The sequence below is a fragment of the Manis javanica genome, chromosome 15, assembly GCF_040802235.1.
Source record: "Manis javanica isolate MJ-LG chromosome 15, MJ_LKY, whole genome shotgun sequence".
Taxonomy (NCBI): Eukaryota; Metazoa; Chordata; class Mammalia; order Pholidota; family Manidae; genus Manis; species Manis javanica.
Genome location: NC_133170.1, coordinates 85590584 through 85615850, shown reverse-complemented (window position 1 = coordinate 85615850; position 25267 = coordinate 85590584). Strand labels below are relative to the sequence as shown.

Here is a 25267-nt window from a genome sequence, read left to right as displayed (position 1 = left end):
CTCAAGAGGGGCCATCTTGCCCAAATCCAGGGCTATCTGACTCCAAAACATAGTTTCTTCCACTGTCCACTTCCCACCCAGCTTCAGGAGGACCCCTAGGGACCCCTCCTCCTGTGGGACATCCCTGCCCCCTGTGACATACCTGCCTGCTCAGGTGCAGCCATCTAAGAAGCCACTGTTGCCGGAAATGGGACAAGCCTCCAAGCTGGGCCACACACCACACCCACCATCGCCATACCCACCCACAGGCAGCTCAGGGCCTGGAGGCCACCGCCGACACCGAAGGGGCCCTCAGTCCTTTAGTAGCTCCCTGGATTTCCTTGCCAAGGGCCAGGTGCTGGACAGCCTGCAGACTGTGGTGGAGGAGGCAACTGAGCTCATGGCCACCATGAAGACAGGGCGGGGTGCCCCTGGTGAAGGTGCAGGACCCCGTGGTGCAGGCCCAGGGTGGGGTGGTGGGCACGTGCCAGGCCCAGCCTCTGTATCAGGCACCCCAACAACTACCCATCCTGCTCCAGCTCCACATCCCCCTCCCAGAGCAGCTTCACAGCTGACTGGCTGGACTCCCACAGCCACCTGGGCACCCACAGTTAGGGTTCACTGTTGCCCACGAGGGACAAACTCTTGCTGGAGAAGAACCTCAAACAACTGATGTGTCTGGAGAACAGAGGGGTGAGATCTGGGGCCATGGCCAAGGGTGGGTGGGATGGGCCCCAGACCAGAGCCCAGGGCTAGCCCGGCTTGACTGCTCCTGGACGTCCCTGAAAGCCCCCCTCTCTCTGCAGAAAGGCCTGGGTCAGCCCTGCTCCCAGAGGGACTCCCTGCTGTGGGACTCACTGGGCAGTCAGGCCAACAGCCAGTGGACTCCGGAGCAGCTTGTCCTGGTTCTCAGGCCTTCTGGGCTCATGCTCCAACACGCCCCAGGTGTCAGAGCTGGGGCCTGGAGAGCCAGAGCTGACCTTCCTCAAGAGAGAGTTCAACAAGGAGCTCAGGTCCTTGCTGAGGCATCCCGCATCCTTTGACCTGCCAAGCTACTGTTCGCCCCAGCGCAGTCCCCGACACCCATTTCACCGATCAGGGCGCAGGCACCAAACCCTGGACTCCTGGCCGAGCCCCGTCTCTTCCCGGCCCTGCAGAGCGCGGTCAGCCAGGCCGTGGATAAACTCAGTGGCACCTGCCGTGGGAATGGCTGCCCTCTCTTCCCAGCCACCACAGAGGCTGACTCTTTGAACTCTCAGGGCTTCAAGCCCGCCACACCGCTGAGGGGGAAGAGCCCTGTGATTGGCTTCCCATCACAGCCTCCAGCCCTAACATGGAGCACAGAAGGAGCATCAGGCGCAGAGCGCGGGGCAAGCCCAAGGAAGGTGGTTCCCCCTGTCTAGTGTCCAAGTGGCCACCAGATTCAGGCCCAAGGTGACATCCACGGAAGAGCTCAAGGTCCCCTCAGCCCACCCCAGTCAGAAGGTGCCTGACCAGGACCCTAAAGTCCAGAGAATACCTGCTTCTGGGCCCCTGAGCTCCAGCTAGTGGGCCCTGCCCTGGCGGAGCCTGCACCTCACCCTGCCCAGGATTGCAGTGGAGTGCCCTCCAGCCAGGCCCAACTCACCTCCCAGGTCACAGCTCTCACCTCCCACTGCCCTCCCTCCGCCTACCACCCTGTGTTCTCACCACTCACCTCTCTGGTAAGAAGTACCCCCCATCTCACTCTGCACCATATCTGGAAATGATCTCCTCAAAGGCAGGGCTGCAGGGATCAGGGATGTGAATGCAGGGGAAGGGCTCCTTCAGCCACCGCTCCTAGTAGCCACTGTCCTGGGCAGTGGCCCGAGTTTTGTGGAAAACACCTGAGCATGAGACAAGCTGATGAGGAACCAGAAATCCCAGCCTAGCTACTGCAAGAGGAATACTGTCAAAGATGAATAAAGGCTATTTTTCGTTCTGGGCACCTTTGAACATTTGCACGTGAATCTTGGAGGCCGTCCCATATGGGGAGGGTCCTGTTCCCAGCTCCCTCTGCTGCTCTGCCTGGGCTAGGACTCTCCCACATGTCTGCAGTGCTGAGAGGCAACTGCTCAGGAAGGGCATGGAGGAGGTGCAGGTGGCCTCCCCCTCGTGGGTCCCCCAGCGCAACCCCCAACACCCATTTCACCGATCAAGGTGCAGACATGCTTCTTTCCTCTGACTCTTGGCCTGTGCAAAATCCTGCCAGAGCCTGGATAGTCCAGGCTCCAGCTAGGCTGACACTGTGGTGAGGTCACAAGCCTTGCCCTAGGCCTGACTGGTGTGCCCAGTGAGACGATGTGTGAGAAGTGGGAGGGCTGGCCAATGGACAGGAAGTGTGCTTCGCTGCTGATCGGGACAGCAGAGCAGATGTGGCAAGGCTGTACCCTTTGTGTGACCAGTGTGGCATCCATGTGGGTGATTGGAGGGTGTTTTGGGTGTGTGGGGCACCCGAGGGTGGCAGGAGTGGCATGACATATCTCCCTTTCCCTCCCTGGCTGCCACACAGAGCCCCAGTTACAAGTTCATGAGGAGGAAGCCACTGCCCTCCATCTCCTCCGAGTCCACCATGTCCCACCTCTCCAGCCCCTGGTACGAGGAGCTCGTCAGCGGTCTGATGGAGCAGGCCATCTCCTTGCTCATCTGCAAGTACGGGTTTGAGAAGAACCTCACCAGGAACCTGGGCTTCATTTCCTTCCCTGTCACTGAGACACTCATGGACCTCTTTCTGGGCTTCAGGAAGCTGAAGGGCTCCCGCATCTCCCTGTCCTCGGAGATCAACTGGAACTGCCTGCTGTGCAACCTGGAGGAGGCCAAGCGGGTCCACTGGGCCTCCTGCCAGGTGGCGCGGTCCACGTTCCAGCTGAGCGACACCTCCCACCAGGCCTCCCACCACAGCACCATCTGTCACAGCCCCGAGTCCCTCTCCATGCTGCCCCCAGCAGCCACCTGGGAGGATCAAGCCAAGGCCGCAGAGCCCTGCCTCTCCTCTGAGTGGAGCAGGAGCCCACCAGCCCAGGGAAGCCCAAGCACCCCACGCTGCCTGTCACCAGCGCTGGCTCCAGTCCATTTCAGGAAGCGCTGCACGCGGACGAGGCTGAGGATGAGCCCCAGGGCCCTCCCGAGCCTCAAGTGGCAGCGAAGGTCGGCCGCTCGGCAGATGTAGGCCACAGTGAACCCCCCAGGAGGCGCCCCACAAGTGGCACCGGGTGCTCAACTCCCTGCTGCTCCTCCCGCTCCGTCGGATCGCTGCGCACTGGACGCCTGCCCCAAGCAAAAGTCAGAATGGTCTGAATGCCCACGAGATGCTCAGACGCGCCTCTCAGGGGCGCCAACGGGGGAAATAAAGCTTGTGTTGATGGAGCACGGTTCTCTTGTCTGGACCTGTGAGCCCTGAGCCAGGCCTGGCCACACCCAGCCTTCATGACAGCTGCTCGTGCTCTGAGCTTTGTGGCCTCACAGGCTCTGCTTGGACACTAGTCCCTGCTCACGGCTCTTCTTTGCTCCAGTCTGCATCTTCCTGGCTCTTCAAGCCTCTTAGGACACCTGGTCCCTCTCCCTGCCAGCCCCTGGGCATCAGCCTCTGCTTCTGGGGACCTCTTCCTCTGCCAGGGCAGCTCCCTCCTCCCTTTGACATGCCGCACACACCCGCCCGTTCCCCCCAGGACCGTGCATCCACCCTGTCCTAATGCTCCTGCAGCTATCTTCCTAACTGGATTTCCCACCTCCAACTCCTGAATTGGAGGCTCAGTGCCAGGTCATGTGCAGGCTGCTGGTCTGTCAAGCTGTAGATGGGTGTCCCAGGCTGGCCACATGACTGCCCCTCCAGCAGTGCGCCCCAGGCAGGGCAGTCTCTCTAGAAAGGTCTGTGGACATGGCTCATGCTGTGACTGGAGGGTCTCAGCTCCGTGGTTCTCCTGGGGCTTCTGGTCTTCCTGTGCCACCGGCTCAGCACCCTCCTCTCAGGGAGCAGCCAGCCTTCACCCACCACCCTGCCCCTATGCCTGAGAGGACATGAAGATGCTCCATTCTGCCTTGCCCTGCTGGATGCCATTGTGCTATTGCAGGAAGCTTGGTAGGTGTCTCATGCCTCTCCCTGGAGCCTGCCCAAGGGCCACAGAGGCCAAGACTGCTAGATGCAGTCTGCCCATGCTCGGTGGCCCACATGTGAAGACAGAGCTACTATAGAGCTTCCTCTGGAGCCAGGCAGGGAGGTCCTTCCACACCACATCCATGCCCTGCAATGTGGGGAGGAGGACGTGCTCCAGAGCCAGCCAAAGAGACCTGGGTCCTAAGGTCAGGGACCCATTTTTCAACAGAATTCTTGTGGCAAGGATCTTTTAAGGTATGTGTTCAGCTCATAAGGTCATTTTCTGAGGCCACCCACTAGCCACTGTCATGTGGCAATGTGAAGCCATGACAGCCATCTTTGTACCTTATTGCTATACCACTTGGCCACCATTGACTGGCCCTATTGGCACATCTCTATCCCACACTAGGCCAGTCAAGTTCTCTCCCAGGGATTCTGGGTCAGTTTTCACTGACTGCTGAAGACAAGTATGCATGTTGTGGCGCAAACATCTTTCACCCCTCTTCAGAGAGGCAAGAAATCCTGTTGACAGAAAAGAGCTGAGAGGGGAGCCTTAAGGCTCTGAGAGACACCAGCTGTGATTCTCCCTGGCTCCCCCATCCCACCGCCAGGTCCCCAAGAGAGAAGAGAACACCCCACCCCCACCCCACCCCCGTCTCAGAGGCACACGTGTAGGGAATGTCCCTGGGATGGCCCTTTAGAGACCACTGTGCTAGAGGCGTCTAATCTTCGCTCCTGTTCCAGGTATCTGTTGCTGTGTAGCAAACCACTCCAAGACTGAAGTGGCTATGAACAAAGTGATCATCCGTCACGATGCTGGGTCTTGACCAGTTCATTTGACAGTGGTGTGCTGCCCACGTGGCTGCTTTCAGCTGGGGGCTAGGCTGAGGCTGGAACATCCTACATAGACTCTCCCCCTCCAGGGTCTCTCTCCATGTGGCCCCTAACCATTTAGGTGTCTAGCCTGCCCTTCCTGACAGCATGGTGCACGGGCTGGCCTCCTAGAGGGACGGAGCAAGAACTCCCCCATTCCTGTGGCTTGTGCTCAGAAGCCCTGAAACAGCACGTCTGCGACATCCTTTTGGTCAAAGCGAATTGCAATGCTTGCTCAGATACAAGGGGAGGGGAAATGGACTCCAAGTCTTGATGAGAGGAGCTGCTTGTGCCTCTAGGGTGGAGGAATTGTTGGTAGCTGTATTTGGAGACTAGCTAACACTTCTCCTGCCCCCATAGCTGACTGCAGCTTGAGCACTTCCTGGAACCAAGTGCAGCAGATTGGACTATCTTCTGAGAATCTGAAACTGAAGACAGACTGTGGCCAGGAAGTGGAGGACCCTGGAGTGGCATCCATAAAGGGCCCCAAGCATCTGCCCACAGGGTGATCTGGGGAAGGTGGTCTGCAGGGGGATGCAGGAAAAGGGAACATCTAGGAGAGGCCATGAGGCCACAGGAGGTGAGGGAGAGCCACATTGGCTTCTCCTGCTCCAGTTCGGGGGTCTCTGTTATGCTTGGACTCCTGTCTCTGCCTGTCAGAGAGATTGCCTGCTGCTTCCCACCATCCTCTGGTCCTATATGCAGTGGGAAGCCATTGGAAGCTTTCTGCATATGGCTGGCATGATTTGATACATTAATCACTTTCCCGTGTGGAGAATGTCTTGGAAGGGCCTGAGAAGTAGGAAGATCTGTCAGGAGGCAGTGCTAGATACTTGGACGGGAAAAGGGGTGGCTTGATTAGGGTGGGATACAGGCTTGATAGGGATACAGGAGAGATGCTTCACAATCTGTTTTGGAGTTAACAGCCATCAAGATGCATTGCATTAGGTGTGAGGAGTGGGATAAAGAGAGGACTCAGAGAATCCCAAGTTTGGTGCTGAACTGAGGTCAATGGAGGTGGCATTACTTGGAAGCCTGGGGTAGGAGCAGTTTGGAGGAGAACAGGAATTCTGCTTTTGACACATTAAGTTTGAGATGTTTGTTGGTATGTCCAAGAGGACATGACACATCCATTGCTTCCCAGATTGTGTTCTAGCCCATCCACTCTGGGGGAGTGGAGGCCCCTCAAGAGCAGGGTCTGTGTATTCTAGAGCCAGCCATTAGCAATTTAGACACTTTAAGCACTGAAAAGAACGAGGTACCTTATCCCAGATGTAATTCAAAATAAAAACAATAGCAAACATGAAAAACCCAAAATAACATGGTGCTGTAATTAAAATGACTCTACTCTGGATTTTCTGAATGTAAATGAATGATTTAATTAAACTTTTCTGCCTGTTTGCAAGTGCCCCACGTGCATGGGTAGTCAGCCTATTGTGTAATGGAGCCCAGAGCCAGTTCCCCTGCAGCTCCCAGCACAGGGCCTGCAATGCAGTCAACATAAGTATGTTCCATGAATAAATAAATAAACGGTGGTGTAAGTTTTTCCCCCTTGAAGACTGAGCCTACAGTCCTCTCAGAAAGCAGTGAGACTGAGACACATTCGTGACGGAAACCTGGGATGCACAGTCACCCAGGCTTGGCGCTCTCAGTCACCTGGTTTCTGGGTTCTGGTTTCTTAAGACAGCTTTGGGGCTTTCTGGTGAGAAGCTGCCTATGGACAGCACAGCTCCCTGCTGCCCTCTGCTTCCCAAGGGCCTAGTGACCATGAGATTCTGCCATGAAAAGAGCCCGTGTGTGGCCAAGGGAATTCAGAAAAGCCAGAGTCCAGGGACTGAGATGACCCATGTTAGAGAGGGGGCCATGACTGGGTGACTGAGGATTTAATTAATTTCGGGGACCACGGACTGAAGGACCAGGTGATAGATTACTGAGATCCGTCGACTTTGTGACCACAAAAATCTAGTGGTCGAGCAACCTCAAGATCCTACAAGCTGTGAACCCAGGGTACCAGGGAGTGACCATGATTGAGAGCCCGGAGATTTGGCATCAAGGGGCTTCGTGAACCCGTGCCTGCAGGGTCTTTGGATCCTAAGCCAGGTGTCCAGGGGCCCAGCAGCCCCTGGGTGGCACACCGTCACCTGCAGCCTCCCCTGGAGGCTCTCACGTCACTTGGCGCAGCATCAACTTTCTCTTGGCACTCATTGGTGAGTCTTCGGAAGCGTGGACCAATCAAAACCGTCTTCGTGTCTCCAGCCCCTCCCGTCCTCTGCTCTTGAAAGCTGAGGGCGGGTCCCTTCTCGGCCGGCCCAATGGAGCGCCGTAAGGGCCGGTGATTGGCTGCCGCGACGGGCTCTGTTAAACCGGATTGGCCGGTGGCGGAGACGGAAACTGCCCCAGCACCTGAGCTGTCGGAGCCCTGCCGGGGCGATGTGGAGCGCGGTCTGCGGCCGAGCCGCTGGACTGGCGCAGCTGGGACTGCTGCTGGCGCTCTTGGCGGCGGGCAGCCGTGCCGCCAAGCCCGGCGTGGAGCTCGTGACCTGCGGGTCGGTGCTGAAACTGTTCAACACGCAGCACAGGGTGCGGCTGCACTCGCACGACATCAAATACGGATCTGGTGCGCGGGGCAGTGGACTGGAGCACCGCCAGGGGGCGGGACCCGGGGCAGGGAGTTTGAAGGCGGGGTGGTCGTGGGGGATCTTCGGGCCAGGAGTGTGGGAATCATCGGGGAGCCGGGCTGGGGGACTGGAGTTGTTGGGGGATCGAGGGGGACAAGGACCGGCGGTTTGAGGGAATCGTCGGGATATCGGGGCGAGGAGGGTAGTCCGGGAGCGGAGAGGCATGGAGCCTTTAGCCGGGGGGTAGGGGGGCTGGAGGTGAGTCGTTTGGGTCCCAGGGTCGAGGTTGTCCGGGAAACTTTATGGCTTCCGGCTAAGGGTGGGGAGTTCCGGGATTGAGCTAGACCCCGGGGTGGGCTGTCGCCCCTCAGGCAGCGGCCAACAGTCGGTGACAGGCGTGGAGTCATCTGACGACGCCAATAGCTACTGGCGGATCCGCGGCGGCTCGGAGAGCGGGTGTCCGCGCGGGTCCCCGGTGCGCTGCGGGCAGGCGGTGCGGCTGACGCACGTGCTCACCGGCAAGAACCTGCACACGCACCACTTCCCGTCGCCGCTGTCCAGCAACCAGGTGAGCCCCCTTCCCAGCCCCAGGAGAGGCTCCTGGTGTGTGTACGAGGGGCCGGGGACAGAGCCTCAGCCCTTCCTCTCGCCTGCTCTAAGTCTCAGCTTGCTCTGTGAAATTGGAATTTCAGTTCAGAAGTGTTTACTGAGCGCCCCTTCTTGAGACACAGAGGTGACTTGGTTGGGGTCCCGCGCCTAGGAGCTCTTGGCCCCGAACAGAGACAGAGAAGAGAGATCTGGCTGAACAGTTTCTCTTCTGGGGGCCAGCTGGACACCGGAGAGGGATCTGCCCGGCCTTTGGTGTGGGGAGTGGGGAATTCCAGTGGAGAGGAGGGACTCAGGCTGGGTCTAGAAGGATGAGTAGGAGTCCTCCAGGCCACAGAGGGGAGACAGTGGGCTGGGGAAGAGCTTGTGCTTGGAGTTCACTGGAACTGGGTGGGGGGAGGGGGTTGCTGATGAGGGAGGGTGTGGAGTGGTGCTTTTGGGGAGTTCTCAGAAGAAAAATTATGAGATAGAGACCTTGACTTGACAGCCTGAGGGGTTGACCTTTATGCTGAGTGAGGGTCAGAGGGGTTAGGACGGGGAAATGTGGAGGAGAGAGGAGGAGGCCTTAGCTCTGTGGGGGCCAGTGGTTATCTCCCAGAGAGATGAGGTGAGGCATGTGCGTTAGAAGAACCCTTGTTGGGGAGGGCCTGCTGGGTGTCCGGGGTGGGGGTCGTGGTGGTCCATTTTGCAGCCGTGGAAGCAGAGGCTCAAAGAAAGACCCAAGGCCCAGTATCCTGAGTGTGAGTGCTTCTGCCAAGCAAGTGACCTTAGGGGACTCAGTGTGCCCTCTGTGGTGACCCGTTCTCCACCTCCTCACCCCTAGGAGGTTAGTGCCTTTGGGGAAGACGGTGAGGGTGACGACCTGGACCTGTGGACAGTGCGCTGCTCAGGGCAGCACTGGGCAAGGGAGGCTGCTGTGCGCTTCCAGCACGTGGGCACCTCTGTGTTCCTGTCGATTACGGGAGAGCAGTATGGAAGCCCCATTCGTGGGCAACATGAGGTGCACGGCATGCCCAGCGCCAACATGCACAATACGTGGAAGGCCATGGAAGGCATCTTCATCAAGCCCAGCATGGATCCCTCTGCAGGTCATGATGAACTCTGAGCACCTGGCTGGGTGGACGGAGGGCAGCAGGGTGTGGGGCATCTGCTGGGCTACTCTTGGTGGAGACTTTGGGTTTGTAGGGGTTCTCAAGTGCCTTTGTGATTAAAGAATGTTGGTCTGTGATTGTGTTTTACTGTGAGCCTGGGGGTTCACAGCCCTCCATGGGCTGTGTTTACCATGGCCCAGTTTACCATCTCTTCCTCGGTCAAAACCTTTGTCTTCAGCACAACTTGACAGCTGAAGCCATTCAAACCTTTTTAATGATCTTCTGTGCACTCAGTCACTGCTGTGGGTGACTAGAGTCCCCTTCTCCTTTAGTCTGATGGCAAGTAACCCCAGTTTTCCAGCCCAAGACCTTCATGAACCTTTCTGGTAAGGCCTGGGGCCAGGGCCAGGGCCTCAGGAGGAGTGGGAGTCCTACTCCCTGCCAGCTGGGATGGGGCCCCCCATTCTCCTGGCACCCCTCCCCTAGCAGTTATGGCAGTCTTGACACTTGCCTATGCTCAAGCACCAGGCCAGGATATTACCCATCTGCTGGAAGTTAGCATGACAGCTTCCTTCAGTCCTGGTGCAAATGGCACCCCACACCCACAGCCTGCCCAGGCGTGTGGCATCTCAGGCCTCCATTAAAATCTTCCAAGGTCCCAAGGAGATAACAAAACTTCAAAAGATATCACAAGGGAGAAGGTAGCCGCTGGGAACTGCTACATGCAGAGATCTGGTAAGGCTTCCTAGAAGAAGGGGAACAATTTGGGTGGCAAATCATTGCAACTTCAAAGCAGGAACAAGAAAAAATGAGGGCCCTAATCAGGGAAGGTAGGTTAATTTTGCTGGTGTGTGGGTGACCTCTAGAGGTTATAATGGAGACTACAGGCTGCCTGGACTTGCTAACTTGGCCCAAGTGGGGCCGCTTTCCTGAACAGGATAAGCCCAAGAAGAGGCTGGAGGTAGCAAGTGGTTAGAAGGGTCTTGGAGAAGTGTGGGCAGAGCACCTTACATTTGAGAAGTCAATTTACCTTATTGGGGTGGGTGAAAGCTCTAGCAGATTGTGAGGCCTGAGGGGAGAAGGGCTGTGTGCAGGCCCTGGGTCCTTAACCCCACACCCTCTCCCCCATGAGCTCCTGCTCTGCTCAAACATTGATCCCTCCACTGACAAACCTCTTAAGCATTGTCTGTAAGTCTACACTCCTCTCCCATCACTCACCTGACCTGAGACAGGGTTGGAATGCCAGTCGATTATTGGAAGGCAATCCCAGAAAACACTGAGCCAGAGGAATGAGACCATGGTGGGAGAAGGCAGACAACTGGTGGAGTTTGCATTACTGAGCGAGTTCCTCCTGTGGGCTACTGGAGCCTAATCCCGCTGGGGAGCTCTGGGACCTAGGGTAGAACATGCATGGAAGCTATCCCAACCACGGGCCAAGTTGGTGGGGGTACTTATCCAACCAAAGTATCTCCCTTCATTGACTGAGGGCTGCTGGGAAGGTGGGAGCATCACTCTGCAGCCCTTGCCCTGTGCACTGGGAAATGTCCCTGAGGGCTGCAGCCAGAATAAAGCCCTCAGGCAGAGCCACGGTACTTACAGGGAGCATCCTCCGTGGAGGTGAGTGCTCTGGGATGTGGGCAGGGCACCAGCAGTGTGGGCCACACTCTGCATATCCAAGGGGCACTCCTCTGGTCCACCCATGGCTGCAAGAGTCCACTTGGGCCTCCATTACCTCCCTACTACCACACACACCTAAGTGAGGAGTGTTAATTTAGAGCAGAAATAGACAGGGCAAGCATGTAAGACTCCTTGGGAAACCAAGGCAGAAGCTGTGGGAGCAGGTAAGACGGCTCCAGGCAGAATGCAGGACAAGACCAAAACTTAAAACTGCAGTGGCAGCAGAGCTCATTTACTGAACATTAAGTACTGGGCGCTGGGCCAGCATTTACACAGCATCTCATTTGCTCCTGGTTATCGTCTTAATTTTACAAAAGAGGTTCGTGAAGATTCAAATCCATGTTTGCCTGTCTCAAAAATATTTGCTCTCAGCCATTGGACTAAGGAAGAAACAGGAGGGGTGCCAGATGTACAGTAGCCTAAACATACAACGAACACACACCCAACTATGTGAGGGCCAGGTGGTCTGTATCCTGCCCGGCTGTCAGCCGAGGGCAGGCACTTAATGAATGCTTATTCACAAAATGGATCGCAGTCACAGAGGAACCCAAGCCAACATCCCTTCCTTGTACTTCCCACAGATCCACAAGGCTCCATGGGCTCAAGGGCACGTTCTCTGCAGACCAGGCCGACCCGGGAGGCTTCGGGCAAATCCCACTTGGGTCAAGCCGGACAATGAAATGGAGTTCGGTAGGGCGGAGGGCTACCCCGTCCAGAAAGCGCACCACAGCCGAATATCCCGTTTGGGAGAGGCTCAGGGAGCGAAGTCAGCACACAAAACGAGGCAACTTGCGGCCCTGCTCCACGGTGGGCTTGACAGCCCCCCCTCTCCAGTGCGATCAGCCTCGCTGCTGGCGCCGACCACGGGGCTTCCTAGAGCTCTTGCCAGCCACGCTGGAAAACTCGCGGAGGCTGGAGCTGCGAAAAGGCGGGCAAAGTTCCTTTTGATAAGTTATGAATGGGGAGAAAGTGTTTGTAGAACTCATTGTTAAAACCACGGGGCAGGAGATTAGGCGAGCGTCAGGCCAATAGGAACCCGAAGGCTATTTTGAAATCTTTTTTGTCTCAGCCAATAGGCACGAGGGAGGTGAAGCTCCGCGCCGGCGCTGGCCAATGAGCGCGGCGTTATGCTAAGGAGGCGGTGGCCGAGCCGCGCCGACTGTCAGCGGGTTAAAGATGGAGCCGGCGGGAGAGAGGGCGCCACGAGGTGCGGGGTCGTCCTGGTGGGGACGATAGGGGCGAATGACCTACAGGACTGATCTCCCGCTAAGCCTCCGCGTCCTGCGCTGGTTCGGGGCTGAAGGGGTGTCCCGCCGCGTGAGTAGCAGGGTCCCAGATGGGGGGCGCGGGCGGGCGGCCCCACCCCACGGGACTGTGTGGAGGGGCGCAGCCCGGAGCCCGGGCGCCCTCTCCGGGCAGGGGACTCCAGAAGGGCGGGAGGCCTCCCCCGTTCCTCTGCTCCTCGCTGGACCACCGAGCAGAGAATCTTTTAGGACAGAATGCGGAGCCCAAGTTGCGGTCCAGGGGCCAGGGAAGGGGCCTGAGCTACCACGCGGGCGTCGTCTGGAGTGGGGCCACCCTTCTCCCGGACCCCGCGGGCCGGGTGAGGGCACAGGGTCGTGGGGCTGTACCCACTCCCACCCGGGGCGCGAGTGGGCTTCGGACTGAGGTGGAACGCGGGGCCTTCTCCTTTGTGTGGGCGCCTCCTCCCCTGTCTGCTCCTGCTTTGGGGTGGGAGCTACTCCTCAGTCTGGGGTCTCGCTCCCACCCCAGTCTGGAGCGTGCTGAGGAAGGTCCGGGTGCCCTGGGGTCCTGAAGACCCTGAGGACTGCAGCCCTGCTGAAATCCTCCTCCACACCCTGATGCCCAGGACTGGGCCTCTAGCCCCACCCACCCACCCACAGTTGAGCTTCCCGCCTTGCGTGTATAAGGGGCGGCGGGAGTGTCCCCCCTGCTGGCTGCAGGTGCTCTGACTAGGTTGCACTACTGTGCTCTGAGAAGCAGTGCAATGATATTGTCAAAGCATCTGGAACCAGCCTTGGGGACCCCCTCCCCCACACCTTCCTCTCCTCGCCAGGCCCAGCAGGCCCTCTGGGCCTGCTGGCCTCCCCCACTTGCCCAGCTCACTCCCTTCTCCATGGAAACTTGAGAACTGGCCAGGCCTGGGCCTCTGAGGTCAGAGGGCACCCTTCCTCCCGGCACAGGCCCCACCCCAGTACGCCTGCATTCCAGGTCTCAGAACCCTACAGACCACCAGGAGAGGCGCTGGAAGGTCTGCCTGACACTCTTTCCCTGTTGCACTACTGTGGGCTGCTGGGAAGCAGTGCAATGATGAAAGGGCATCGGTCAGGCCTAGCCCACCCACAGCGCCTGGGGAAGGTAGTTTTGCTGCCTTACACTTCCCAGCAGTTAAGTGCAGGTGCAGAGCTGGGCTGGACCCTCCATTAGAGCATTAGGTGAATGCAGGCTTGGGCAATCATCCCACAAGCTCTCCATCTGGGTCTTGGCTGGATACGTGCAGGCGCAGAGGCTCAGGATTCAGAAAAGCTCTGGTTTGAGCGTATCTTTCCACACCAGTTCCCATGGTAAGACTGGGGACTCCAGGTTTGGTCTGGGCTTTGTAGAGAAATAGAGACCTGTTGTTTTCTACAGACGATCTGCCAGGGCCTGCTCAGGCCCAGCTCAGGCCCAGCTCATCCTTGACCTGGAGGCAAACAGGGCTCAGCCCTTCTTGAAGACATGCAGGAGGGCCAGATTCTGGAGATAATGTTCTTTTGGGTTCTCAGCAGGAACAGCACTATCTGGGGTGGGTAGGAGGACTTGGGATATGAAGCCTGCAGTTGATGCCCACCAACCATGCCAGCTTGTTTTCTTACAGGGAGATATGCTGTCCTGAGCCTGCAGGAGGGACTGTGAGGTGCCTGGCATGCCCATCATCGTAGCTGCAACTAGGGGGATTGGAGCTGAACTGCCAAGGAACCTGGTCCCACAGGTGTGCTTGCAGGGCCATCTGTACGATCAGGGCCTGACTCAATGCAAAAGGTTTTTATGTGCCTGGTCACACTCATTCAAGCCTATCTCCTTAAAAGGAGGACCAGATCTCCACATAGATAGTTGAAAGTACCCCTCACTCCTGGCTGAGTATATCAAGATACCAGCTTCACTCCTACCCTGGAGGGAGAAGTCCTGGCTCCCAGTAGGAAGGATGAGGGGTAAAGACACATGTTCCTCTCCTCCCAAGCCTGGCCCCTTCGATAGGGTTTCTCCATCCCAAGGCCACTAACTTAGGCCTATCCTCCCTTTCCCTTGGTTCAGGTGCCATGGTTAGAGGTGGGCACCCTTTCTCCTGTGCAGATTCTACACCCTGTAAACTCAGGGCTCTGCTCAAAGGTTCCCTCGGGGAAGCCTTTCCTGGGCTCTGCAACATCCAGTGTCCTTCCAGCAGAGCTCGTTAGAGCTAAATTCTCTCCTTGTGGCTGAGGTTCCCATTGGACCAGAAGTTTCTGAGGCTAGGATCAGGCCATTTTTTATTTCTTTTGCCAGTGCCTGGCACAAAGGAAGGGCCCAATACACTTTTTAGAAATGCAAATAAATGTCTAAAGTATGAAATAGTATTAGTAAAACATGATGGGGGGATTAATCAGGGGTCTGCTTGACCTTTCAGAGGATGCTTGTCCTGTTTATAAAAAGGAACATACTACAAATTTTAGAGTGAAATCTCGTTTTGTAAGTCACAGGAGTCAGGAAGCATGAGGGAGATTTGAACCCAGGTGTATCCAAGTTGGCCTGCGCCCCTGGGCAAATACACAGGCTGGACCTGCTCCCTCCTTGGTTGTCTCCAACTCGCTCTCTGACCTCAGCAGGAGGAAGTGCGTGCCACCGCCTGTGGCGGGGAGACCTGAGGCTGGGGGCTGGTGGTTTGGCAGTGGGAGGTGGAAACTCAGATTTCTCAGGTACCCAGTACATCTCAGGGCTGGTGGGGGCGTGTGGATGGGCAGGGAGGAAGCAGTCGAAGGTGCACCCCCTCACTAGTGGCTGGGGTGGACGGTGGTGTCAGCACTGACCGAGTCGGAGAGGGAGAAGAGAAGCAGGTTTCTGCAGCGTAAGTGAGCAGCCGTGCGCCGTTCCTGATGTGCTCGGCACGAGATGTCTGGAATACACCCGATGAACACTTGGATGTGGATTTGGAGCCCAAGGGAGGCCTGAACCGGAGACACAGGGTCGGGTCAGGAAGGTCGGCTCTGGGCTGGGGCCGAGAGGTGGGTAAGATCGTCCAAGATGGTATGGCGAAGACCAGACCTTCTGAAACGCGTAAGGAGCAGCCGGAATGGTGGTGAAGAGGCGACCTCAAGTACAAGGCAAAGTGGTTGTGAATGGGAGGGGAAAGGACGGAAGGTGGAGAGGGGTGGGTTTGATGCTGGGGAGGAAGAGGGTGAAGAGTCCGGGCCTAGAGGAATTAGGCGCAGAGTAAATCCTTAGGGCAATGTCTGCAGACAGGAAGAGGGGGAGCAGCTGGGACGGAGAGGGGGCTGGAGGCCGGCCTCGTGGTGACCGCCTTAAAGGGTTGGAAAAGTCAGATGCTGACCAGTTCTTGGCGTGGCCCTCATCAAAGCCCTGCTGTACCCCATTGGGACGGGCCTCCACTGCGCAGAACCGTGTTCGTCCCGTCGAAGGCGCGAGAGCGCATGCCCAGAGCGGCGGGCATTGTCACGTGCGCCGGTCTCGCGGCCTCTGGCTCCAGCCGGCGAACTCGGGGGTTCGCGAGCGCCGGGGCCGCGGCGGCTGGAGCGGAGGGAACCAACGGCGGCAGTGGAAGAGAGCCGGTGCGTCCCCCTGGCCGCCTCCCCGTCGGGTCCCTGCCGCCTGCGGTGACCCGAGCCCTGGCCTGCGGCCTGCGAGAGCGGCCCTTCTCCCCCGACCCGGGGCGGGAGGGGGACGCCGCGCCCTGAGCCTCTCGGCGGCCCAGCCCCGACGGCTGCTCCACCCCCAGGCACCCGGGACCGCCGTCACCCCTCCGGGATGGAGGTCCTGGACGAGTTCGACGGCGAGTTCCCCCAGAGTGTGACCTTCTGCCAGCTCATCTCCGAAGAGGACTTCGAGTGGCAGGCGGCGACCTACACGGAGCACGCGCTGCGCCGCCTCTTCCACAGCCTGGACAGCAACCCCGCGCTGGCCGAGAGGGTGGTGCGCCGGGGCAAGCAGGCCGAGCGCGAGCGGCGCGGGCTCCTCTCCTTCCTCTGGGTGCGGCCGGCCGGCGGGCTGCAGACTGACCTCCAGGGCGGAGCTCCGAGGAGAGGGGATTGCAGCTGGGGGGTGGGGGGGTGGTCGGCGAGCCAAGCCCGAGCCGCAGGGTAGGGTGCCCCAGAAAACCGCGGCGGCGCGGCCTGGGGAGAGCAGCGGGCAGGCGTCTCATGTCGCGGCTTCCTCCTGCCCCTCCTCGCCCGCTGTTGTCACAGGCGAAGTTCGTCTGTGCCGTCCAGGGGGAGCTGAACTGTTGCAACAGCGTGGGCGCCCTGGAGATGCAGCAGCGCCTGGAACAGCTGAAGGAGCGCATCCACCGCGTGCACCTCTACTCACAGGGTGAGGCCCCGGGAGCCCAGCAAGCTCGACCCAGGACGCCTTGTCCCCGGTCCTGTGCTTGGCACTTTTTTTTTTTAATTTTGAAGACTTATTAAAGTCTTCATTTTTGAAAACAAACAACAAAACTAGCGAATGAACACTCCAGCCCGGTCACCCAAAGTTGCTTGCTCCCCCCATCTTGCCACGTGTTTCGCTTTTGAGAGTCCCTGACATTTGGCTCATCCTTCGTCCTCCCTGGGTCGTTACACACTTGGTCTGTTGTCAGGACCCAGCAAGGCCCACACCTTGGTTTAGGTGTCAGACCTCTTAGGTTCCTTTTCCCTGTCATGACCATATAATTTGTGTCCACCTTGGGACACCTGTGAGAGTGAAATGGAAAGGGGCCACATTACTGACCACATGGAGGACAAATGAGGGCCCGTGGCCACATCTGTTGAAGTCCCCTTTGAGATTGGATGCCCTCCCTTTTTTCCCCACCAACTCATGAACCTGAAAAACTGTTGTCTTTTGTGGTATCCCACTATATGAATTCATATCTGTTGTCATGGTCCCCTGGTGGTGGTCATTTTGATCCCCCTCTGCCTGTATTTCTTGGACAGTCGCTCTAAAGCCTTGATTAGATTCGGGTTTCGTTCTTTTAATGTATGTTCAGTGATACACTCCATTGGTGGTGGGGCTTTGTTCTGTATGACCTCGGGGGGGCCCTCTTTGCCTGGGGGATTCCACTTGAGCTCAGATCTGGGTTGCTCCTGGGGCCGGCCCTCAGCCTCCAGGCCAGTGTTCCCAGGCGGTGGTGGTGACTGTCATTCTGGGTGAGCCATTCTGGTGGGTTGTATGAGGAGTCTGCTGGTGATTTCCAAGTCTGAACAGAAATAGCCAACCTTGTTGATTGCAGGAGAAAGAGCCAAGGTGGAGAGATAGGAGGGAGTGAACCCCCAAAGCTTACCTCCCTGAGCCCACCTCTGCAAGACCTCCTCCATGTGGGTTTCTCACAGAGGAAGGGCCATTTGCCCACCCTGGGTGGCCCTGGTCTGGGTGTAGTCAGCAGGCTCACTGTCCAGGGCCTGGATACCCCTGAGGTTGCTGGCAGGCTGCGCCTTCCAAGACGTGTGGGGCTGGCTGGCCAACCGAGCTGCTTGGGCCCCGCCCCGCCCTCCTCAGGGGTGGCACTCCAGCTCTGCCTGCGAAATTCCGCCCTTGGAGTCAGACAGCAGGGGACTGGTCCTGCCTGTGCCTCCTATAGTTGGAGCTTCCGGTTCCACGTGTAGGATAGAGACAAAGGCCACCTTTCCCCGAGGGGTAGTTCTGGGTTTGGTAAGATGGTGTATGTTGGCTCCTGTCAACAGTGGCTCTAGGTGTTGTTTCACGATGCCCTTCGGCGGGGCCCTTGGTGGAGGGACTGTGTGGAGCCCCTGCACCGCTGTGTTTGGCCCCTTTCTGCCCTGTTCTGGCCGCAGGGTAGGCACTCACTAGCACTTTTGGTCATAGGTGCCAAGAAGAAGAGAAGGAAGCCAGAACCCATCCTTTTGCGGGACCGACCCACCTCTGCGTGCCTGCCTTCAGCTCTGCCGGCACCTCCATCGTTGCCACCAACTGCCACCACCACGGCTGCCCTGGCGGCCCCAGCAGCCCCTGTGTACACTATGCCCAGGGTCTTTGGCCCCTTCCCTGTGCTGCCCAGCGAGTCGGTCAGTGGGTGCATCCTCACCCCCCTGCTCAGAAGCACCCTGGGGGCTCTTCTGTGCCCACAGCAGTGGCTCTCAGAACTTTGTATATAAGCAGCAGAACCTTCTGTGCACACAGTTGGGTGGAGCGGCAATGGCTGAAGCAGACGGAAGGGGGGCTGCTCTGGTTGAACGGTGGGGTATGGTTGAAGGCGGGGAGCTCCACCTGCTTGGCCTCAGCTGGGCAGGGCAGTCCCAAGTGCTCTGGCAGAATCCTCCCAGAGGGCAGGTGGAGGACCACGTCTGCAGCCCCACGCCTGCCTCTCCCCGTGGGCGGTGGTGGTCTCCCTGCCGCCCTCTGAGTGCCTCTTCGGTGCCTTTCTAAGTCCTGCCTCTCCTGGCCCCTGCTTCACCTGCACTCTCACTGCAGGCAGCCCTCCAGCCCCCAGCCCCTCCTGTCTCCCTAACGCCGAGCTCAGGGTGGGCACCGGCGATGAGCCTGAGATGACTTGTTGAATGAATGACATTCAGGCAGCTTTCACAGTCCTTGTATAAGGTGTTTCTCTTCACAGCAAGGCCCCCAGGCTTGTCCTAAGATTTCCTTTGTTTCCTGCAGGTGGAAAACATAGAAGTTTCAAGGTCAACAGTGAAATTAAACTGGACTAGCCTGTCATCAAACCCAAAGAGGTGGAAGGAATTTATTCTGGGCTCATGGCAAATGAGAAATTTTGAAGAGGATTTTGTGAACATGTTGTGGGCCAAGCTGGTTTGCCATTTCTCCCTACTTCTTAGTTAACCCTGAGTGTGGTTATTCTTATTTTCAGGGGAGGAGTCCAGGCCCCGAGGTCTGCTCTATGTAGGGGAGTCCTTATGCCCACGTCATAGAAGTGCACCCCGAGGCTAGGGAGGGCCTGCCTGACATCCCCCTCTCTGCCCTGTCTTGCAGCCACATGGTAGATCTGACCCCCGTGGTCCTCAACCCTGGAGGCGTCCATTTCTCGTACCTGGCTGGGAACAGTCCAGACAAGCTCCATGGCCCTGACTTCCCCTGGTAAGTGTGCCTCTGAGCCTCCCTGGGGCCAAACACTGCCCCGGCATGGCCCCAGCCCAGCCTCTGACTGGCATCATGGCAGTGTGCATGGCAGCTGGAAAAATGTTCCATGGGACGGTCCTTTCCACTTCCAGGAAGGTCTGTAATGGAATTGGGGCTGCAGGAAAAATTGTTCCCCCTCCTAATGTTGGTAACGATAAGAAACCAGAAACGAGAAACTCAGGAGGCCTACGAGAAAGGGCACAGTTCTGTCACGGTGGGCAGTCCCGTGGTTTATACACATGCCTGTTTTGCAAAGGAGGGGCTACTGAACAGGCTTTTTTCTTTTTTATCATTTTTTTCCACTCATGGTGTTGTTAAGTACTCAGTAATGTCACTGAGTGTTATTCCAAAGTGTAATTTAGACTACCAACTTCACTGCATCAGACGACTTTTTAAAAAAAATAAACTTTTAGAGGGATTGCAGATGCACAGGAAAAACGGAGCAGGAAGTACTGAGAGGTCCAGTGTATCGCCTGCCCCTGTGCAGACACAGCCTCCCCCTCTAGCAGCCTCTCCCACCAGAGTGGTTTGTTACAATTGCTGAACCTATGCAGACACATCATAATCACCCAGTCCCAGTTTACATTAGGGCTCGCTGTTGGGGTGCACATTCTTTGGGTTTGGACAGAGGTCTGAGGACAAGTACCCACCATTATCATGTCATACAGAGTAGCTTCGTTGCCCTGACAGTCCTTTGTGCTTTAGTTATTCGTCCTCCCTCCCCTAACCTCTAACTACTGTTGACCTTTTTACTGTTTCCATAGTTTTGCCTTTTCCAGGCTGTCATACAGTTGGAACCCTACTGTAGCCTTTTCAGAGTGGCTTATTTGACTTAGGTTCCTCCATGTCTTTCCATGGCTTAATAGTTCATTTCTTTTTAGCACTGATAATATTCCATTTTCTGGATGTACGTTTTATGTATTCACCTACTGAAGGACATCGCAGTTGCTTCCGACTTTTGACAATGATGAACGAAGCTGCCATAAACATCTGTGTGCATGTTTTTATGTGGACATAGTTTTCAGCTCCTCTGGGTAAATGCCAGGGAGCATGATTGCTGGATCGTATGGTGATAATAGATTTGGTTTTGTAAGAAACCACCAAACTGTCTTCCAAAGCTGCTGTGCCGTTCTGCATTCTCACTAGCAATGAATGAGAGTTCATGTGACTTCTTATGTAAGAAACTCATATAGTTCTGTAAAGATGATTCTAAATTCCCAGTTGATAGAAAGTTTACTGAAGAAGACACCCAAAGAGAAAGCACACCTTTAAAAATTGTTTTTGGTTCCCTTAGTAATGAAAGACTTACACATGAAGGTTGCTAGGATGTATGTTATAAGCTTATCAAAAAACCCAAAGTAAAGAGAATGCTGTGCTGTCAAGGCTTTAGGAAGAGACTCATTTTTACGGTGAAAATAGAAAATGGCTTTGTCTTTTGTTTAATCCTTTACTGAGGTAACTACACAGCATATCATTCATCCATTTAAAACATACACTTCAGTGGCTTTTTGCATATCCACATTTGTGCAGCCATCACCACAGTCCAATTTTTGAACCTTTTTATCCCCTCAAAATGAAGGGAGGGAAAAGACAACTCAGAATGGGAGAAAATATTTGCAAATCAAGTCACCAACAGAAAAACAGCCACTCTAGAAAACAAGCATAGGACTTGAGTAGATTCATCTTTAAAGAAGACATACAAATGGCTAACGAGCACAGGAAAAGATGCTCACCACCGTAAGATCTCAGGGAAATGCAAGGAAAACCACAGCGAGTTACCGCTTCACACCCGCTAGGACAACTGTAATAGAAAAGAGCAAGCGCTGGTGAGGACATAGAGCCATTGGACCGTGGGTGTGTGGCTGGTGGGAATGTAAAATGGCCAGCCGCTGTGGGGAAGGGTACGGTGGTTCCTCATACATCATAGCAAAATGTTAAGTAGAGAATTGCCCCAGCAATCCTACTCCCAGGTATCTGCCCTAAAAGACAGGTAGGTACTCAAACAGATAGTTGTATATGAACATTAATGGCACCATCATTTGCACCATCTCCAGAAGGAGGAGACCAAATGTATCCAAGACCTCTTCATATAATGTAATGTTATCCAGCCATAAAAAGCGATAAAGTTCTGGCACATACAACATGGATGAGCCTTGAAAACACTACCCTAAGTGAAATAAGTCCACACAAAAGGACAAATTACTGTGTGATTCTGCTTACAGGGGGCATCTAAAATAGGCAGAGCCATAGCCATAAAATAGGTTAGAGGTTGCCAGGGCTGGGGTGGCAGGGATGGGGAGGCATTGCTCAATTGGTCATTTCTGATTAGGATGATGAAAAAGTTCTGGAAATAGGTAGTGGTGATGGGCACACACATCATGGTGAGTGAGTCTAATGCCTCTTAATTGTACTCTTGGAAATGGTTAAAGTGGTTAATTTTATGTATGTGTTACCACCATAGAAAAAAAAAAACCCTCCTAAACCCAGCTCCTCCTTCTGGCCCTAGGCAACCATAACCTACTTTCTGTCTAGATTTGCCTGTTCTGGCCATTTCTATACGTGGAATCATGGTATAGACTGGTCCTTGGTATCTGGCTTCTTGCACTTAATGTAATGTTTGCAGGGTTCTTTCATGTTGTAGCATGCACCAGTACTGAATTTCTTGTTTCTCTAATTCCTTCTTTAAGACTTTTTCTAAAGAGCAGTTTTAGGTTCACAGCAAAATTGAGAGGAAGATGCAGAGATTTCCAGTACTTGCCCTGTGTGCACACATGTGTGACATCACCCACCGGAGTGGTGCTTGTAGACAATTGATGGACCTACATTGACATCACAATTGCTTGAAGCCCATCAGGGTTCCATTTGGTGTTGTACATTCTCTGTGCTGGCCTTCTTTTTATGGTTGAATAATATCTCATTGTATGGATATACCACTTTTTTGTCCATTCATGGGCATTTGATGTTTCCACTTTCTGACTTTTGTGAATGGTGCTGTTATGAACATTCTTGTACAAGCTTTTGTGAGGACAGAGTTTTCAATTTTTGTGAGTATACTTTCAAGAGTAGAATTGTTGGGGCATGGTAACTGTGTTTAATATTTTGAAACACTGCCAGAGACACAAGTCCCTTATCAGACATATGATTTGCAAATATTTCCTCCCATCCTATGAGTTGTTTTTTAATTTTCTAGATGGTGTCCTTTGAAGCACAAAATTTTAAGGCTTAGTCCTTTTGAAGGGCACTCTGCCAAAACATATCAGGAGCCATAGCAGTTCTCAAATTTTTGGAAACTGGCCCCAAGGAGATGATTAAGGGAAAGAAAAAGGCAATTCGGGACAAAAATATTATGGCAGCATCGGTTAAAAAGAGAAAAACTGGAAACAGCTTAAATGTGCAATAATGCAATGATGGAATATTGTTCAGGTGTTAAAATTACAAACATGATTATGTAGATTAATGAATTTCACCTAAGTGGAAGCAATAGGCTATTGAATCAGATTGGAAGGAGGTAGGAAAATGACTGCTGGGTGACAGAGAAGGGATTGTCAGCGTACGCTTTTGGGGTGGTGTTGCAAAGCAAAATTTAGAAATAAAATATTATTTAGCATAATCAGGTCCTCACAGAACAGTGGAGCCATATAGCAGGACTAGTTCATCATCCCAGCATATCTTATAGCTTTTCCTAGGCTATTTTTGTAGAGTTTTATATTAAGTTGTGATTCAATTAGACAATGTCTTCTTTTTCAATCTTACCTTTGTGACTTAACATCAAGGCCCTGGGGAGTTGCACACGTCCTGAGAGTCTTTTGAGCTCAAGCTTCATTGGCTGTGTTAATAAACGTCTGCTGTACGTAGCTCCATCACCCACTTAACCCCACTAGGTGCTCCCGTGAACCCATAAGGGCTTTCCAGTTTCCCAGTAGTATACAGCTAATGCTGGGATTAACATCTTTATGTGTTAAGATGTTCTTGAATTTCAGATTAATTTCCTGTGGTGGAATTATAAGGGGAAAGATACAAACAGTTTTCAAAAGGACTACCATTTTTCAGATTCTAAAATAATATGTACTTACTTTAGATAATTTGAAAACTACACACAAAAGACACACCAAACCACTCTTATTCCCACTGCCAGAATAACCTCTGTTAATAGGCATTTTCCAGCGGATACACAAGCGTGTACACACAGGATAGTTTGTTACCTAGTTGGAAGCTTTGGAATGTGTTTCTTTCTATTCTTTAAAAATACTTTTAAATTCACCAGTAATATGATGCAGAATACTCCATTGTATTTTGCTTGTTGAACTATTTCACTAATGGGGACAATTTTTAGGCTCTTGTTACATATTGCTTAATGAACGAGCTTTGCTGTCATGGTGCCATCAACCAGAAATGGATTATATTTCATTGGTTTTAAAAAGTTTACAAAAGCAGAACCTACTCCATGGAAAAAATTTCACAATACAGAAATGAATACATAAAATACAGGAGTCTCCTGCTGCTATGAGTTCCATGTGTACTCATCTGGTGTATGTGCGCGCGCGCACACACACACACACACACACACACACACACACATTTTTTACTTGAAGCAGGATCACAGTGCACGTACTTCTCAGCAACTTGGTTTTTTTCTATTACCATACCACTGGGGTGTCTTGTTAGGATAGACAGACCTACCTCATTCCTTAAATAGCTGCAGAATAGTCTGCTACCATGGTTCTTTATAGTTGTTCCCTGATGGATGTTCACAGTGTTTCCAGTTTTTCATAATCACAAACATTGCTGCAATGCAATGAACAGCCTTGAACAAACATCCGCGCGAGAGATTCTGGAAGTAGAACTGCACTGAGAGCCATCCCACAGTTTGGGGTGTTGTCATGTGCACCTCCAGTGGCCCTGTGTGCTGGTGTCCCACATCAGGACTATGTCTTGGCTGTCTCCTGCACAGGACCTCGGCCTGTAGTGACTCCCACAGCACCGAGGAGACGCCATCCCCTCCTTTGAAGGCCTCCGTCTTTAATCCGCCTGTCCTGCTCAAGTTCCAGCCTGTGCCCAGACCCAAAGATGACTCAGAGAATGACGCTGGCAGCATAGAGCCCAAGCCCCACAAGAGGGACCCGTAACCTCTTCCCTCCAGACCATGGCCAGAAGAATGAATAAAGTTCCTATGGAGGCTCTTTCCTTGTGCTGGTCTCCCAAGGGGCACAGCACTACCCCTGTCAGGATCCTAGCACAGCCCCCACTGTCCAAAGCATATTGTCTAACTTAGCATAATATGGACTGAATATGGGCCTGGCAGCCCCAGGGACTCCCTGCAGTCCGAAGGGGTTGTTGGGTAGTGTAGGCCCTTCAGCCCAAGTCTGCGTACATTAGATGGTCAGGTCAGTGCTGCTGTGGAGGCCCCTTGCTTGCACTCTAACATGGGACTTCAGCCCATGTGCACTTTGAAAGAGGAATGAGGAGAGAGCGCTGCCCTTCCCTGAAGTGACTGGCCCCTTTCACCTCACTTTACCCACCGAGTTGCACGTCTGCTGTTTCTTCCTACACCTGGTCCCTAACACAAGCCTTATCTGGGTTCAGGTTTAAGAACAGTGATCAGTTTCCTCCCTGGAGATGTTTCCTTTTACGACAGCCCCTCTGTAAGGAATTTCAAAGAGCTGTGATTCTCATTGTCACCTCACTAATGCTGGAATCAAACCTGCATGTGAGATGTGAGTCCTTACAAAATGATTGATGACTGCTGGACACTAACAGAAATTGAGCCCTTGTCTATGCCCAGCACCTGGCCTGGGACTGGAGATGATAAACCAAGCAGTTGGGGTTCTACCCTTGAGGAGCTTACACCCTATCCTCTGGCATGGGTATTGTAGGCCAGTACATAGATCAAATTCACCCAGGATTATGAGTTGTGATAAGCCCTATGGGAGCTGAGATGGAGATGTATGGGGCAGTGGTCAGGGAAGGTCTGAGTA

General features: G+C 54.4%; 3 protein-coding genes across 6 annotated transcripts; all 3 read left to right on the top strand.

Moving 5' to 3' along the window:
• Window positions 1-187: 187 nt before the first annotated feature.
• Window positions 188-3363, top strand: CCDC116 (coiled-coil domain containing 116). The gene is given in 8 exon segments (XM_073222414.1): window positions 188-447; window positions 519-672; window positions 786-874; window positions 876-1099; window positions 1102-1230; window positions 1233-1373; window positions 1376-1413; window positions 2510-3363. Coding segments are annotated over 8 exon segments (1692 nt in total). The 3' UTR covers window positions 3167-3363.
• A 3981-nt stretch (window positions 3364-7344) lies between these two features.
• Window positions 7345-9415, top strand: SDF2L1 (stromal cell derived factor 2 like 1). The gene is made up of 3 exons (XM_017641761.2): window positions 7345-7580; window positions 7953-8149; window positions 9011-9415. Exons 1-3 carry the CDS (start codon window positions 7394-7396, stop codon window positions 9290-9292), a joined length of 666 nt encoding a protein of 221 aa, XP_017497250.1. The 5' UTR covers window positions 7345-7393; the 3' UTR covers window positions 9293-9415.
• A 6008-nt stretch (window positions 9416-15423) lies between these two features.
• LOC108384632 (uncharacterized) lies at window positions 15424-24472 on the top strand. 4 transcript variants are annotated; one of them, XR_012125719.1, is made up of 8 exons: window positions 15424-15778; window positions 15946-16196; window positions 16412-16535; window positions 18024-18223; window positions 18816-18886; window positions 19146-19250; window positions 21980-22336; window positions 24244-24472. XR_012125719.1 is itself a non-coding variant. In XM_073223238.1 (7 exons), the coding sequence occupies exons 1-7, from the start codon at window positions 15439-15441 to the stop codon at window positions 24416-24418; spliced, it is 1209 nt and encodes a 402-aa protein (XP_073079339.1). In that variant the 5' UTR covers window positions 15424-15438; the 3' UTR covers window positions 24419-24472. The 4 variants fall into 4 exon arrangements, 3 of the variants coding, with proteins under 3 accessions (XP_073079339.1, XP_036849100.2, XP_073079340.1); XM_073223238.1 differs by lacking the exon at window positions 21980-22336 and having other exon boundaries at window positions 15946-16139; XM_036993205.2 differs by lacking the exon at window positions 21980-22336.
• The last annotated feature ends 795 nt before the right edge of the window (window positions 24473-25267 follow it).

What these genes read in the sequence shown, in the direction of transcription:
- SDF2L1 (XM_017641761.2), top strand. Translation starts at nt 7,394, where the DNA reads ATGTGGAGCGCGGTCTGCGGCCGAGCCGCTGGACTGGCGCAGCTGGGA. An exon ending in CGACATCAAATACGGATCTG is followed by an intron (nt 7,581 to 7,952) that starts GTGCGCGGGGCA and finishes GTCGCCCCTCAG; the next exon opens with GCAGCGGCCAACAGTCGGTG. An exon ending in CGCCGCTGTCCAGCAACCAG is followed by an intron (nt 8,150 to 9,010) that starts GTGAGCCCCCTT and finishes CCTCACCCCTAG; the next exon opens with GAGGTTAGTGCCTTTGGGGA.
- LOC108384632 (XM_036993205.2), top strand. Translation starts at nt 15,439, where the DNA reads ATGTCTGCAGACAGGAAGAGGGGGAGCAGCTGGGACGGAGAGGGGGCT. An exon ending in CGTGCACCTCTACTCACAGG is followed by an intron (nt 16,536 to 18,023) that starts GTGAGGCCCCGG and finishes TTTTGGTCATAG; the next exon opens with GTGCCAAGAAGAAGAGAAGG. An exon ending in CATGGCCCTGACTTCCCCTG is followed by an intron (nt 19,251 to 24,243) that starts GTAAGTGTGCCT and finishes TCTCCTGCACAG; the next exon opens with GACCTCGGCCTGTAGTGACT.